Source organism: Solanum lycopersicum, chromosome 10 (assembly GCF_036512215.1).
Source record: "Solanum lycopersicum chromosome 10, SLM_r2.1".
Classification (NCBI taxonomy): domain Eukaryota; kingdom Viridiplantae; phylum Streptophyta; class Magnoliopsida; order Solanales; family Solanaceae; genus Solanum; species Solanum lycopersicum.
This window is the reverse complement of record NC_090809.1, coordinates 45,221,230-45,235,258: the sequence shown is the minus strand read 5'-3', so window position 1 is coordinate 45,235,258 and position 14,029 is coordinate 45,221,230. Positions and strand designations below refer to the sequence as shown.

Below are 14,029 nucleotides of genomic sequence, written 5' to 3'. Positions count from 1 at the left end.
GTAGAAAGATATAGTATTCCTAATCTGAGAACAAGACAGACTAATCATCCAATGTCCAACAATACATAGATTAACATAATAACATATAAAATATTCCTAATCTAAGTAGGACTATATACTACTTCAGTTTGAATTAGATTCTTTTGGTTACATGTCATGCATTTAATGAGAGTTTAAAGTGTCACAAGTGATAAAAAACCAGGACAAATGGTATTACGCTTGTATATGTCTGGGAGGTATTTTATTATGTTATTTATTCAATAATCTAATATAAAAGATGGCAGATGGAGTTGATTACCTACACTTTTAAACTACTCTACTTGTCGATTCAACCTCAAGATTTAAATTCTTCAATCTTTTTGTATGATTTAATAAGTCAATACCTCTCCTTAAGACATAAACTCAGGTGGTGGTATTAATCCCATTATCGTATTCAACCCACCGATAGTAGATTTGAAATATTAGGTATAAACTTACCATTGTTGACATTTAAGAAACTAGCCTTGAGGTTGTATCTGAGTCCTATAATGGAAGAAAGACCAACAATCAAAGAAATAAAGATCAAGTTAATGGGTACCTTTTTCTTACTAGCACTCAACATTTCGACCATGTAGAGACCTCTTCACCCACCTTAGCTACTGATATATGATCGACGGATCCTACCTGGGAGCTCAATTTATGGAACTCCATGGCAAATTTATGAAGAGGTCGTGGTGGATATAATATTCCAGAGGACTGACCTTTCCACTTTCCTTTTCTGATATTTTTGTGCAATTTAATTTATGGATTTATCGATGATTTTGTGGACTTAGAACTTTGGTCTAAGTCTTTTTGTATATTTTATCATTTTAATGAATTCTCCCTCATGGGTCTTTAAATTAAAAAATAAAAATGGAGGGGTTAAAATGCACTAACATGAAAGGAGTACTAGGATTCCATGCCAGGGTTTTTTATCAAGAAACATGCAAAAGCGAAATAAACTAAGTCTAAAAATTTCCCCCGACCTGCCTAATGAGGTGTTTGAGAGGACATGGGTCCCAAACCTGGAGTATGAGGCCAAGATAAGATAGATGGACCTGTAGTGATTGAGGGACACTATTGTGGATTCTACGAAATGGGAACAGGTTTACTAGGCTACAACACAGGTCCTCACTATTGTTGACTAGTCATCAGATGCTATTTGGTGGTTAAATCTGGTATCTAGGAGGATTTGCCACTCGAGCAACCACACCAACATTACTTTTTTGGGGGCTCTGGTGGTAGCATACGCTATATAGGGGCATTCAGCTGAATGTGAGGCCGCAGATTATATACGAGTGAAAGATGTTCTACTAGGGCAACAAGAAGTCTTATTCCCTCTAGGTCTTATAACTGCCCTATGCAAGCTGGCTGGGTGTCCTTGTTCAATACCGATGAGGTACTACCTATGGATACCACTATTAGCCATATTTTTGTTCGGTCATGTTCTATTTCTAAAGGTAAGGGGAGGAGGACGAGCAAGGCTAGCAGAGCAGCCTCGGTTTTTGATGACAAGGACCCACTCTTAGGTGCATGGGTTTGAGAGGATTTTGCGACTGTCTGGGAGAGGATGAGAAGCGCTTACAATGACTTTACTCCACTCTCAACCAGCATTTCCCTAGAGGTCGAGATGGTCCACAACTAGCTTCAAAAGGAGAGGAGGAAGTGTGGAGAGAGACCACCTAATACTAAGGATGTGGAAGACGATGAAGGCTATTTTCTCTTGTGTGTCTCCTGGTTTGGATCTTCCTAAGCTCGAGCCACCGTATTTTAGGGACTTCCACATGCTAAATGAGGCTTGGAATTGTATGACGCCTTTGGAGAACCTGGAATCGGGTACTGACACCACCCTATCTAAGATCCCCTCATTTGCTTTCCTTTCTCCCCTCTTGGGCTTGTAATTTAAGACAACTAGCTTTAAATTTTTTTCTTTTTGATGATTCTATGTTTTTTTACCACATGGATGGTCGTTTTTTGGTTGTCTCAACTAACCCCTTTTAAATATTAGTCACTTTTAGTTACTAATGTTGTTACACTCATGTTTAGGAGTTGTAGGGATTAGTTTGGATTCATTCCTGGTTAATAGTTGAAAACAGGGGAGAATAGGAAAATTCCTATTGAGGTTCTGCCTCCCGCTTTAGCGGCGTCGCGCTAATGGGGAAAATGCCGTTGCAGTGGCTCAAACAGGATTAGCATCTGGCTAAGGATTTTCTGTGTACTTTTTCACTTAACAGGATTTCTATGACCTCCTTCTTCACATTCCTATCAGGCTCTAAATTTATCCATCTACGATACGCGAGGTTTGGGTTCTAAAGCTAAAAGGTAACTCGACACAAAAAAGCTTCATATCCTCAAGATATACCCAAACATTACAACTCGTACAATTTCTACAATTCAATCAGAAAGATACGTCATCCAGAAATACTCCCACATACACAATTGATTCATTCAACGAAAAATGTACAATACATATGATTTCAAACCAAAAATTCACAATATAGTTAAATTCAAAAAAAACATTTCCAACTATTTTTTAGGCAGCAAGGAACACAAATCCATAATTTTTCCTAAAAATGCACACAAAGTTCAAATATATTAATTTGTTCATCCCATAGATGGTCATTACTGGCCATCTATGCTCTTAATATCCCCTTGAGCTAGATACCAATTGGAACCTTCCAATTCCAATGGACTAGTTGGTGTTCTTCTGTTGTATAAACCACGTTTGTCCACAGGTCAAGATACCAATTAGAATCGAGACATACCAATTGGACTCAACTCACACCACAAGTGACGCTTTACATGAAAGTAGCAAAGGAGTGGAAAGACTTCCTAGCATGGTTCCTAGATTCTTGTAGATTAAATGTGGACGCCAACACACATATCCATGAAAGTCTAGTTCAATTTTTTCTCTTGGACGGGAAGAACCGTCACCTAGGATCTTATACCAATTTGTCACGGCCCAAATCAATGGTCTTTACGGGCACCAACTCTAACTCCTAAGTTGGAGAACCCTTATACCCCAAAGGTTTATTCATGAGGAAAATTAACGAAAACAAATATAATGATAAAATATTTATAACAACTCTTTTTTTATTGCACAAAATAGTTAGGACTTGAAAATTAACATACAACCCCAAAGATCTAGTCTAACCTGTGCAAAAGCTACTAAGAATGACGATGGAAAGTAATTTAAATAAAGGACACATCTCCCACCATGTGAAAAGAAAAGGTAAAGTTGTTGGAGGAATTTTTCGTCTTAACCTATTAAAGCATCACCTATCCCGCATCCATACTATGTCAAAAAGGCATAAGAAGAGTAGTATCAGTACAACCACACATGCTGGTAGACATAACTGGTCAACTCGACGCCCACCTCATAACATAAGAAAAGAATAATAGGATCATGCTCGAACCACTCGTTTATCCACCTTTTCCCCTTTCTTATAACACCCTCAACTTACATCAATTCTCTAACTATTATCAATTTACTTTCCCAACCGCTAAAAACACTACTAAATCCGTTAAATCATAGCCTGAAAATATAACTACATTATATAATTCCTAGTGCTGCTAACACCTTTTCCTACCACTTGATCTTGTCACATTCTTAAATTATCGTCACTTTATCTACACCCAACCACATAGTTTCTTCTTACCTCAATTCTAAACCCCATTCCACCCCCCTTGGGTACTTACCCAAGACAACACCTCAATAATTCACTCTTTCCTGACACATACCCCTCATATAATAACTACACATAGCCCCTACTCACATAGAGACACTTACCTCCACCACACCCTGTTATTATTAGATATACACGTAATCATCATAATTTTATGCACATAACAAAACCATAATGTGTAACATCCTTTTCCCTACATATTTATAACAGGTAGTTTTTCCAAACATTTAGCTTACTAGACATGGCAATTCGATTTCAAGTATGTCGGAGTATGGCAACCGATTAAACTTAGCTAGACGGAACTTGGCAATCTGATCCAAATGTTTTCTTACCAAAACATGACAATCTGACCCCCAATCACACACCATAATAACAATCATAACACATCATCAAGATCATAAATTAACATCATGATTTCACAGCTACATCATTCACCTATCTCAGTTCCAATACATGTGATCAATATTGCAACATACATATACATACAAGTATCAGTATCACCATGAAGCAAGAATATGTATACATCACCCAATCACAAAATCACAACCATCACCTACTAATTTTCCCCTATCGTTATCATAAGAGGTCACGTTCAATCCTAATTCTTCATTAAGGTTTCTCTTTAGGGTCTTAAGATAAATTATTAGACATTTATTATTTAATTACTTCGATTTGTTAAACTTAGAATATACCTTAATTCATTCCCTTCTACCAGATACCCTTGTATAATGAATGAATTTTACTCAAGAATTAACCAAGACACTCAACCCATCATCAATTCCCTATATCAATTACTAACCCAAATATGATGCAATGATATGAATTTTTCCATGGGTTTTACTCAGTGCACGAACGTTTACACATATCTCCAATGATTGATTTCATATATCACATGATAATAACCGATTTAGAAGTACTCAATGGATAAAAATCTAACCTACCTGGTTACCAATCAATTTGTAAGGAGTTTGATTTCTATTCCATCTTTTCCGAATTTGCTACGTTTAATTTGGCCAATTTCTCACAAGATTTCGCCCTCCCCACAGTAGAAAAATTCTTCTCCTTCTTTTCCAAACTTCAAAGAGCTTTTCAAGGGTTTCTAGAGTAATTTACGACCTATGGGTTATTTCTGGAAATATGAATAATAAAGATTTCCCGGAATTCAAATTCTACCTCTATGATCCCACTTTAGTGGGGTAAATTGCCACTGAAACGCCGCTGCACAAGCGGCATTTGTCCCGCTACTGCAGGACAATGTCCAGAAGTTAAGTGAATTTTTCCCTACTCAATTGACGATTGTTCGGGCTGTTACAATCTCTATCCTAAATACTAATCAATTCAAGTGATATGCAAGAAAAGATCATGCTCCTTGTATTCCACATTCTACATCTCTATTTCTCTCAAATTGAAAAGTGGAAATGTATTTATTTTATTGGAGGCCAAGAACTAAAATACTAATTTCAAAACACAAACATCTTTTATATGATAACCAAATTCACCTAAACGAAATCAATGTTCAACAATAATTGGTAGCTATAACACCTTAGACTTCGAGGATGAATGTTTTGATCTGTGAACCCTTTACGTACGCCTAAACAGACCATAAAGGTGTAAACGGTTTGTTTACAGAACCATGGTGAGTGACTGCAAATCATCATCCCCCCCCCCTCCATTTTTATGTGAAGCGCTAAATGGTCCGTGAAGGCCTCCTTACTGGGGTTCCATCAACCTTTTAAGTTAGCACTATTTTAGTCTTTTCCTACGCATCTAGCACCTAATATATCTCCTTTTGACCTAATTTTTAAAACCTATATGAGTATCAAGTCCTAAAACTATCCATTCTTAAATATTTTTCCTGAATCCCAAATTCCCTCCAAGTTCTTTGGCAAATTTCTTTAATATTTGTACCAAAAAAAGCCCTTAATTCAATAGACATATCACCTCTTGTACATTAGACCGATTTAAAGACCTAATCGGATGCAACATGTTGGCTTATTGAAGAGTATCAATAGATGAAAAATTAAAATAGTACTCTTCACAAGCAATACAGAAACCAATCAGCTCATCATTGAAAAGGCAAAACATTATAACTCAATTCTAACAATGCTTTCTTGTAAACTTCCACATTTCTGAATCGTACATTATGTATCACCCTTCATCAAGTTGAGATTAAAGGAAGAAAGGAAACTTATTTTTGAATATATGTTATATTAGAAGAATGATTAGTTGTTGTGGATTAGATAACAACTAGTCATTAAGTTTAACTTAACTCAACATGTAAAAAGAATAATACATAAATGTACCTTTTAACTTAGCTTCAAATCACATTTATGCCCTTCAACTTTATGTGCACAAATAGACATTTAAATTTGTATTAAGTTGAGCAAATAGACACACATGTCCTACATGTCATCCTACATGTCATTTTTTGTCCTACGTGGTTTCTTACGTGTATTGTTCCATGTATGACGCATGTGTTTATTTATTTAAAAAATGGATAGTTAAAGTGCTTATTTGTGCATTATGAAAGTTGGAGGTCAAAGATAATATTTAAAGCCAAGTTTAGGGTCCAATATATGTACTATGCCATTATAAGATTACAATATTTTCTAAATTCCAAATATGATAATGCTATTAATCAACTATTTCCCCGGTCCAAATTTATGTGACACTTTTAATTTTGAATAGACACAAAATTTGAAAATAAATAAAAAATAAAGATTTTTCAGAAATTTGGTGTAATAATCCATGTTGGCGGACTCTTTATTTTTGCCGACGAACCCATCACGACGCAATAGTAGTGGGGGTGCGTGTTGGATTCAGTCAATCCAATCCGGACAGTTTGACCACAGCCGAGAAAATATTTGGGGAAAAAGAAATCAGTTTTCAGTTAAGTCTTCCGAGTGGAGGAATACTTCTTAAGATGAAGCTTGAAAAACTTGAAGAGGATGAAGATTTAAAAAGTACTTGAAACTTAAAAAAGAGCAGAGTAGAAAGGGGAGTTTTTTTCTTGAAAATTACATAAAGTACAAAGATTTTTTATATTTCTAGAAAAAGTAGTCCCTTGAGTTTTCTTGAAAAAGAAAGCTATATAAGAAGGCTTTCTCTAGATAAGTGTGTCCTTTTAATTATAAAACAAAGGGATAATGTCCAAGTACCCCCTCAACCTATGCTCGAAATCTCAAAGACACACTTATACTATACTAAGGTCCTATTACCCCCCTGAACTTATTTTATTAATAATTTTTTACCCCTTTTTAGCTTACGTGGAACTATCTTGTGAGCCCAACGATGGTTGACTTTTTTTTCGAACTAGTGCCACGTAGGCTAAAAAGGGGTAGAAAATACATATAAAATAAGTTCAGGGGGGTAATAGGACCTTAGTATAGTATAAGTGTGTCTCTGGAATTTCGGGTATAGGTTGAGGGGGTACTTGGGTATTTTCCCTAAAAAAAATTATACTTTTAATGTTTAATATATACTCTCTCTTCTTTCACAATTATACTTCTTTTATTTTGTATTTTATTTTGTATGCAATTGTACAAAAATATACAATTAATTATTATATATATTTCATAAATATTTTGTGATATTTAATTATATATAATTAGATTATCTTTATATTTATATTCTTATAATATGAAAAAAAATTAGTCATATCCCTGCACCGGTATCCATATTCGGATTCGCACCCCCCAGATCTTAAAATTTAGATTTTGCCGAATTCGACTATCAAATTTGCATCCGTCTATGATACCCGTACCTGAGTCTGAACAACATAGAATAAAACTCTTTAACCATTAAGTGGCTATAAGTAATTTTATAAATGGAATTTTAAAGTTAAGTTATTTCTATTTATAGAAAAGTGATATATTTTCTTAAAACTGACTTAAAAATGATGTGTCATATAAATTTGAGACACAAAGTAATAGAACTCCAATGCATCCACTAGTCGAGCTTTTGAACAACTGTTTATATCATCAAAGCTCAATAATTGCATGCACAAAACACACCATATTAAAATCCATCACTTCATTTTGCATAAGTCACAATTAATTTATCTTTTTTCTATACTGTTCAAACTCTTCAAACATGTCGCCTGATTTTAGTGTCATATCCTCTTAAAGTAGTGTATTTTTGGACGATCCTACATGGGTATGGAAACAATTTTGGAGAGTCCGAGTACATAGAGAATCGATGTTCTCTCCGAGTAAGATTTCAGGAGAGACTTGATATATTAAGGATGTTAGTGAAAACTTACAAGATAACAAAAAATAACAAAATTACAACTGAAAGATGAAATGAAGAAAATAAATCTCTTCATACTAAGGAGCGGATATCTCGCTCTCTTTATGGAGATTCAAGCACACTGCAGCAAATGTTTTCACCGGTCTAGTAGTAGTTCTCTTTGACTCGTCCCCTCTAGGATACAACAGCCTTCACAAAGTATAACTCAACAACTCTGGACAAGAGTTGAGTCCAACGCTCCACAAAAAAGAACACATCCCTTCAACTAATAATAACTCTCTTTTTTAATAACTCTTTCACTCTATGTTTTTCTCTTGTGTGTTGTGTGTATCAAACCAAATGAAGACCACCACTATATATACTAGAAGAAGTCTTCCTAGCAATGAATAGGAAGATAATAATGGAGTAAATAGTGAAGATATTAGGAGTTACATAGGTTACAAAAGTAATGGAGGATGAATAATGAGTTTTCAATATGGGGAAGTAATGGTCAAAGAATGACCACTACTTATTCTGCCAAGAAAGCCAAAAGGATAACTTACACTTTACTATACATTTACAATGGTAATAAAGATGACATAAAATGTCATCAACTACCAACGGTAGTATTGCACAATATTAATGTAATTAGGCAAAAAGAAAATGGGATTTTAGAAAATTAAAATAATATTAAAATGTCACAACAATCTGCTACTCATTTTAATTATCAGACAAGAGAGTATATCAGTTGAAGGAAGACTACTATGCATAATGAAGGTGTACTGTGCATTGAACCTCCACTTAGTGAAACAATAACTTTTATTCTAGAGTTGTAATGGTCTCAGACTTTAATTGTGTCTGCTTAAGGGAAATAAAATATCAATGCTCACATATAATAATCAAGGTGTTGACATGAACTTTAAAGTCAACACGTTATGGTCGTGTGCTATCCCGGTTTTAATGAGTGCATTTGAGAATAAGCCTTATTCTCATACAAAGCGACCTACTTTCACACATCACAAAGGTGAAATCTGTCAACCTTCAAAAACTATAGGAAACAATTCACTCACATCATAGGGAGGGACTAAAAAGATAGTGCATTTTCCAAAACAAGTCATCATACAATTAGTTTTTTCCCTTTGAACCTTGTTATAGTATCTCTAGTCCCCAGGTTGGGTTTTCTCATATATGACTCAAGGATTTGTAGTCTTCAATCCCACCCCCCTCGATGTGCTCCAGAGGATCTGCAAAAATATCACAAGATTAGACATAATCAACATCAATGGTATCATTTGTTAAATACGATCTTACATTACTGTGTTTCCTCCTTATAGGTCAGGATTTACCATTGTAATAGAAGTTTTGAACTCTACCAATTGTAGCGGTGCTATCACAATGAATTAAAATAAGAGTTATTGGTTTTTCAAAATAAGGAATTTCAAACAATAAATCTCTTAACCAATTTGCTTCCTCACTAGTTGAAGCTAAATCAATTAGTTCAGCCTCCATGGTAGAGTTAGAAAATATAGTTTTGTTTTTTGATCTCTAACAAACAGCACCACCACCTAAAATAAAGACATAACCAGTGGTAGAACAGGAATCACCTGATAAAGTATTCCAATCTGCATCACAAAAGCCTTCAAGTATAGCAGGATAGTTTTTATAGAACAAACTACAACCAATTAAATATCTCATAACTCTTGTTACAGCATGCCAATGTTCAATAGTTGGCTTGCTTGTAAACCTGCTAAGTACTCCTACTACATATGCAATATCAGGCCTAGTGAAATCAGTCACATATATCACACTTCCGATTATACTAGTATATTCCTTTTGATTTATTACATCATTTTCACTTTCAACAGGAAATAAGTGAACACTTGAATCAAACGGAGTAGCTACATGCTTGTAATCGTGAAAGTTATATTTTTTCAAAATTTTCTCACCATAATGTGACTAGTCAAGGAAAATTCCCTCACATGTTATTATTATTTTTATTCAAAGAATAAAACTTACCTTACCAAGATCTTTCATATCAAAATGGCTTCTAAGAACATTTTTAGCTTCATCAATAACATACATGTTAGATCCAAATATCAACAAATCATCAATATATAGGCAAATAATCACATGTGAATTATTCCAAGACTTATGATATATACACTTGTCACACCCATTTGTTTTAAAACCACTTTCAATCATGCAGGAATCAAATTTTTCATGTCATTGCTTTGGTTCCTATTTCAAGCCATATAGGGATTTTAGTAAGTTTACAAACTTTTCTTTCTTGGTCTGCTTCAACAAAACACTCGGGTTGATCCATATAAATTTCCTCATTTAGGTCTCCATATAGAAAAGCTGTTTTTACATCCATTTGATGAATTTGCAAATAAAAAATTGCAGCTATAGCAACTGAAAGTCTAATGGATGTAATTTTTATTACCGGAGAAAAAGTATCAAAAAATTCTAGGTCTTCTAGTCTTTTAAAACCTTTTGCAACGAACCTAGCCTTATATTTATCAATAGAACCATTCGGTTTGAACTTTTTCCTTAAGACCCATTTGCAACTAAATATTTTAAAACCCAGTGGTAAATCAACTAACCTCCAAGTTTTATTAGAAATTAAAGATTCCATTTCATCATTTACAGCTTCTTTTCAAAAAATAGAATCATATAATAATAATGCTTCTTTCAAAGTTAGAGGGCCATTTCCAATATTAAACACATAAAAATCATGACCAAAATATTTTTCTACTCTAGCTCTTTTACTTCTTCTTATCTCAACACCATCAACCTCTTTATTTTTCAAAGTGGAAGTAGAAGAACTAGGTAGTGAAAAAATATTTTGTTCAATTCTTTGACCCCCACTTTTTAGAATCAAATGGAAATTTATTTTCATAAAAAATAGCACCACCAGATTCTATTACAATATTATCTTCAAGATTAAAAAATCTATAGGCTATACTATTTAAAGCAGAACAAAGAAAAGCACAAGTAGTAACTTTCTTACCCAACTTTGTAATCTTGGGATCCATTAGCCTCACAAATGCTAGACAACCCTAAACTCTTAGATATCCCAAACTTGGCTTTTAACATTTCCACAATTAAAGGTGTTAGTTTTCACTTTTTATGAGGCACACGATTAAACACATTACAAGCAGTTAAAATAGTTTTACCCCAAAAATTAAAGGTGCATGTGACTCAATAAGCATGACATTAGTAAATTCAACCAAAGTTCTATTTTGTTTTTCCGCTACTCCATTAGATGAAGAAGAGTAATGAAGAGTACTTTCATGAATTATTTCCGATGATCTAAGAAAAGAATTAAACACTTTTGATTTGTATTCACGACATCTATCACTTTTAATTCTTTTTATTTTTCTACCAAACTGATTTTCAGCTTCATGGAGATAAGTTTTGAAAATTTCAAAAACATCACTTTTATTATTCATTAAGTAAACATATGTAAACTTAGAAAAATCATCAATGAAAGTGATAAAATGTCTATTACCTCCACGAGTTAGAATTTCACTAAGTTCACAAATATCAGTATGAATTAAATCTAACAAATCAGTTTTTCTTTCAACTTCAAAATGAGGCCTTTTAGTGATCTTGGCTTTACAAGCCTCACCCTTTTCAAAATTCTTTTTAACCATTGGGATTAATCTAGAACTACTCATAATTCCAACATAACAATCACTAATATGACACAAATGAGCAGGCCAAAAATTGGTAAAAGAAAGCATATAAACAGAAGTAGAAGTTTTATTCATCTCAACATTCAATTTAAACGTCCCATTACATGCATACACCTTACCCACTAAAATACCCTTATTCACTATTACATATTGATCAAATTCAATAATCTGTTTAAAGCCTGCTTTATTAAGAAGAAAACTAGACATCAAATATTTTCTCATGGAAGGAGTATAAATTAGTACATCTTTTAAAGTTAATACCCTTCCAGAAGTAAAACACAATTCAACATTTTCCTTTACAAGCACTTGAGTAATGTGAGAATCACCAAGCATAATGGTTTTGGACTCACAACAGACATGACAGATTGCACAAGAATCAGCCCACCATCCATCAACCTTCTCAACCATGTTTATGTCGGTAATCATTGTCACAAAAGGTTCTTCGATAATTTTTGCTTGAGGGTTAGGAACCTGTTTCTGGAATCTGCAAAATCGAGCAATATTCTCAATCTTGCCATAAACAAAGCATGGTCCCTTTTCTTGAACTTGTTGATTTTGTGCTTGGTGATTTTCACCACTATTTTTCTTTGGAGGTCTACCATTATTTTTCTTGAATTTTTTCTTCTTAGGCTTTAAAGAAGTATTTTTGTGAGTTTCAAAAGTAGCATTATTCAAAGTAATCAAATTTACCTTCGATGTGATGTTGTTCTCTTCTGTTTGTAAAAGTGCATCTTAGCCCCTTGCTTCTTCTGCCATGTAGATTTTCATTACCAAGGTTTCAAGAGAGGTTTTATTTTGTTTGTGGCGCATAGTTTTTTGAAATTTCTTCCAAGAAGGTGAAAGTTTATCTACTATGCCACAAACAATAAGGTTATCTCCAATTTTAACCTCTTCGGATCTAAGCTCTCCAACAATCATGATGTAGACTTGAGCTTATTCTACCACTGATTTGTTGTCCACAATTTGAAAATGAAAAAATCTACTAGCTGCATATTTTTTCGGTCCAACCTCTTCGGTATCATACTTACTCTGCAACGCCATCCACATTTTCTTTGCACTAGAGTAAGTTCTATCATAATAATCATAAAAAATTTCATATAGAAAATTAAGAAGATAATACCAACACTTATAGGAATCACCATCGTACTTTTCCACTTTTTCTATATGAGAAATAGTTTCATCATCATTCATAGAGGTGATGCCTTCTTTATTTGGATTCTTCTCGGTTAATACATAAAAAACATTGAGAAGACTTAGGTAGAAAAGTACTTTACCCTTCCATCTCTTGAAATGGTTACCATTTAACCGAACTGGCTTGTTAAGATCTCCTATCTTGACATCCGTGGTTTATTCAATTGTAGTCATCTATGAATCTCCTTAAAATTAGCGAAAACTTACAAGATAACAAAAATTATAAAATTACAATTGAAAAATGAAATGAAGAAAATAAATCTCTTCAGGCTGAGGCGCACATATCTCGCTCTCTTAAAGGAGATTCAAGCCCACTGCAGCAAATGTTTTCACCGGTCTAGCAGTAGTCATCTTTGACTCGTCCCCTCCAGGATACAACAGCCTTCACAAAGTATAACACAACAACTCTGGACAAGAGTTGAGTCCAAAGCTCCACAAAAAAGAACACCTCCCTCAACTAATAATAACTTTCTTTTTTACTAACTCTTTCACTCTATGTTTTTCTCTTGGGTGTTGTGTGTATAAAACCAAATGAAGACCACCACTATTTATACTAGAAGAAGTCTTCCTAGCAATGAATAGAAAGATAATGGTGTAGTAAATAGTGAAGATAATGACCTTAGGAGTTACATAGATTACATAGGTTACAAAAGTAATGGAGGATGAATAATGAGCTTTCAATATGGGGCAGTAATGGTCAAAGAATAACCACTACTTATTCTGCCAAGAAAGCAAAAAGAATAACTTACACTTCACTATACATTTACAACGGTAATAAAGATAATAACAGATAGTATTAAATAAATAGTATAAAATAATATTAGTATTTACTGTGTACTAATCCTAGTCCTATTAGGATTAGTACTCCTTAATTCTAGTCCTATTAGGATTAGTACTCCTTTCTATATCTCCTATATATATCTCCCATGTATTCCCTTATTAGGTTAACACTTCAATACAATCAATATTCCTTCATGGTATCAAGAGCCAGAAAACCTAGATCTTCTTTTCTCTAGGTTTTTTTCTCTCTTTAGGGCACCGATCGTTCCCTCTCTTCTCTTGGGCGGCGGCATCCATGAAAACTGAGGTGGATCCTCTCGATTCACTTTCTTCTAGCGTTTAACTCCTTCTCAGGCATCTTCATGCCCTGATTCCCGAAAAATTATCAGACATAAATTACCCTACATGGAAAATTACCGTTCTTACAGC

The 14,029-nt window shown here is 34.0% G+C and overlaps 1 protein-coding gene across 1 annotated transcript; it reads right to left on the bottom strand.

Moving 5' to 3' along the window:
- Positions 1-9,476: 9,476 nt before the first annotated feature.
- On the bottom strand, positions 9,477-10,013 carry LOC138338862 (secreted RxLR effector protein 161-like). The gene is made up of 2 exons (XM_069289946.1): positions 9,948-10,013; positions 9,477-9,836 (listed from the first exon to the last, which is right to left on the bottom strand). The coding sequence occupies exons 1-2, from the start codon at positions 10,011-10,013 to the stop codon at positions 9,477-9,479; spliced, it is 426 nt and encodes a 141-aa protein (XP_069146047.1).
- Between the last annotated feature and the right edge of the window lie 4,016 nt (positions 10,014-14,029).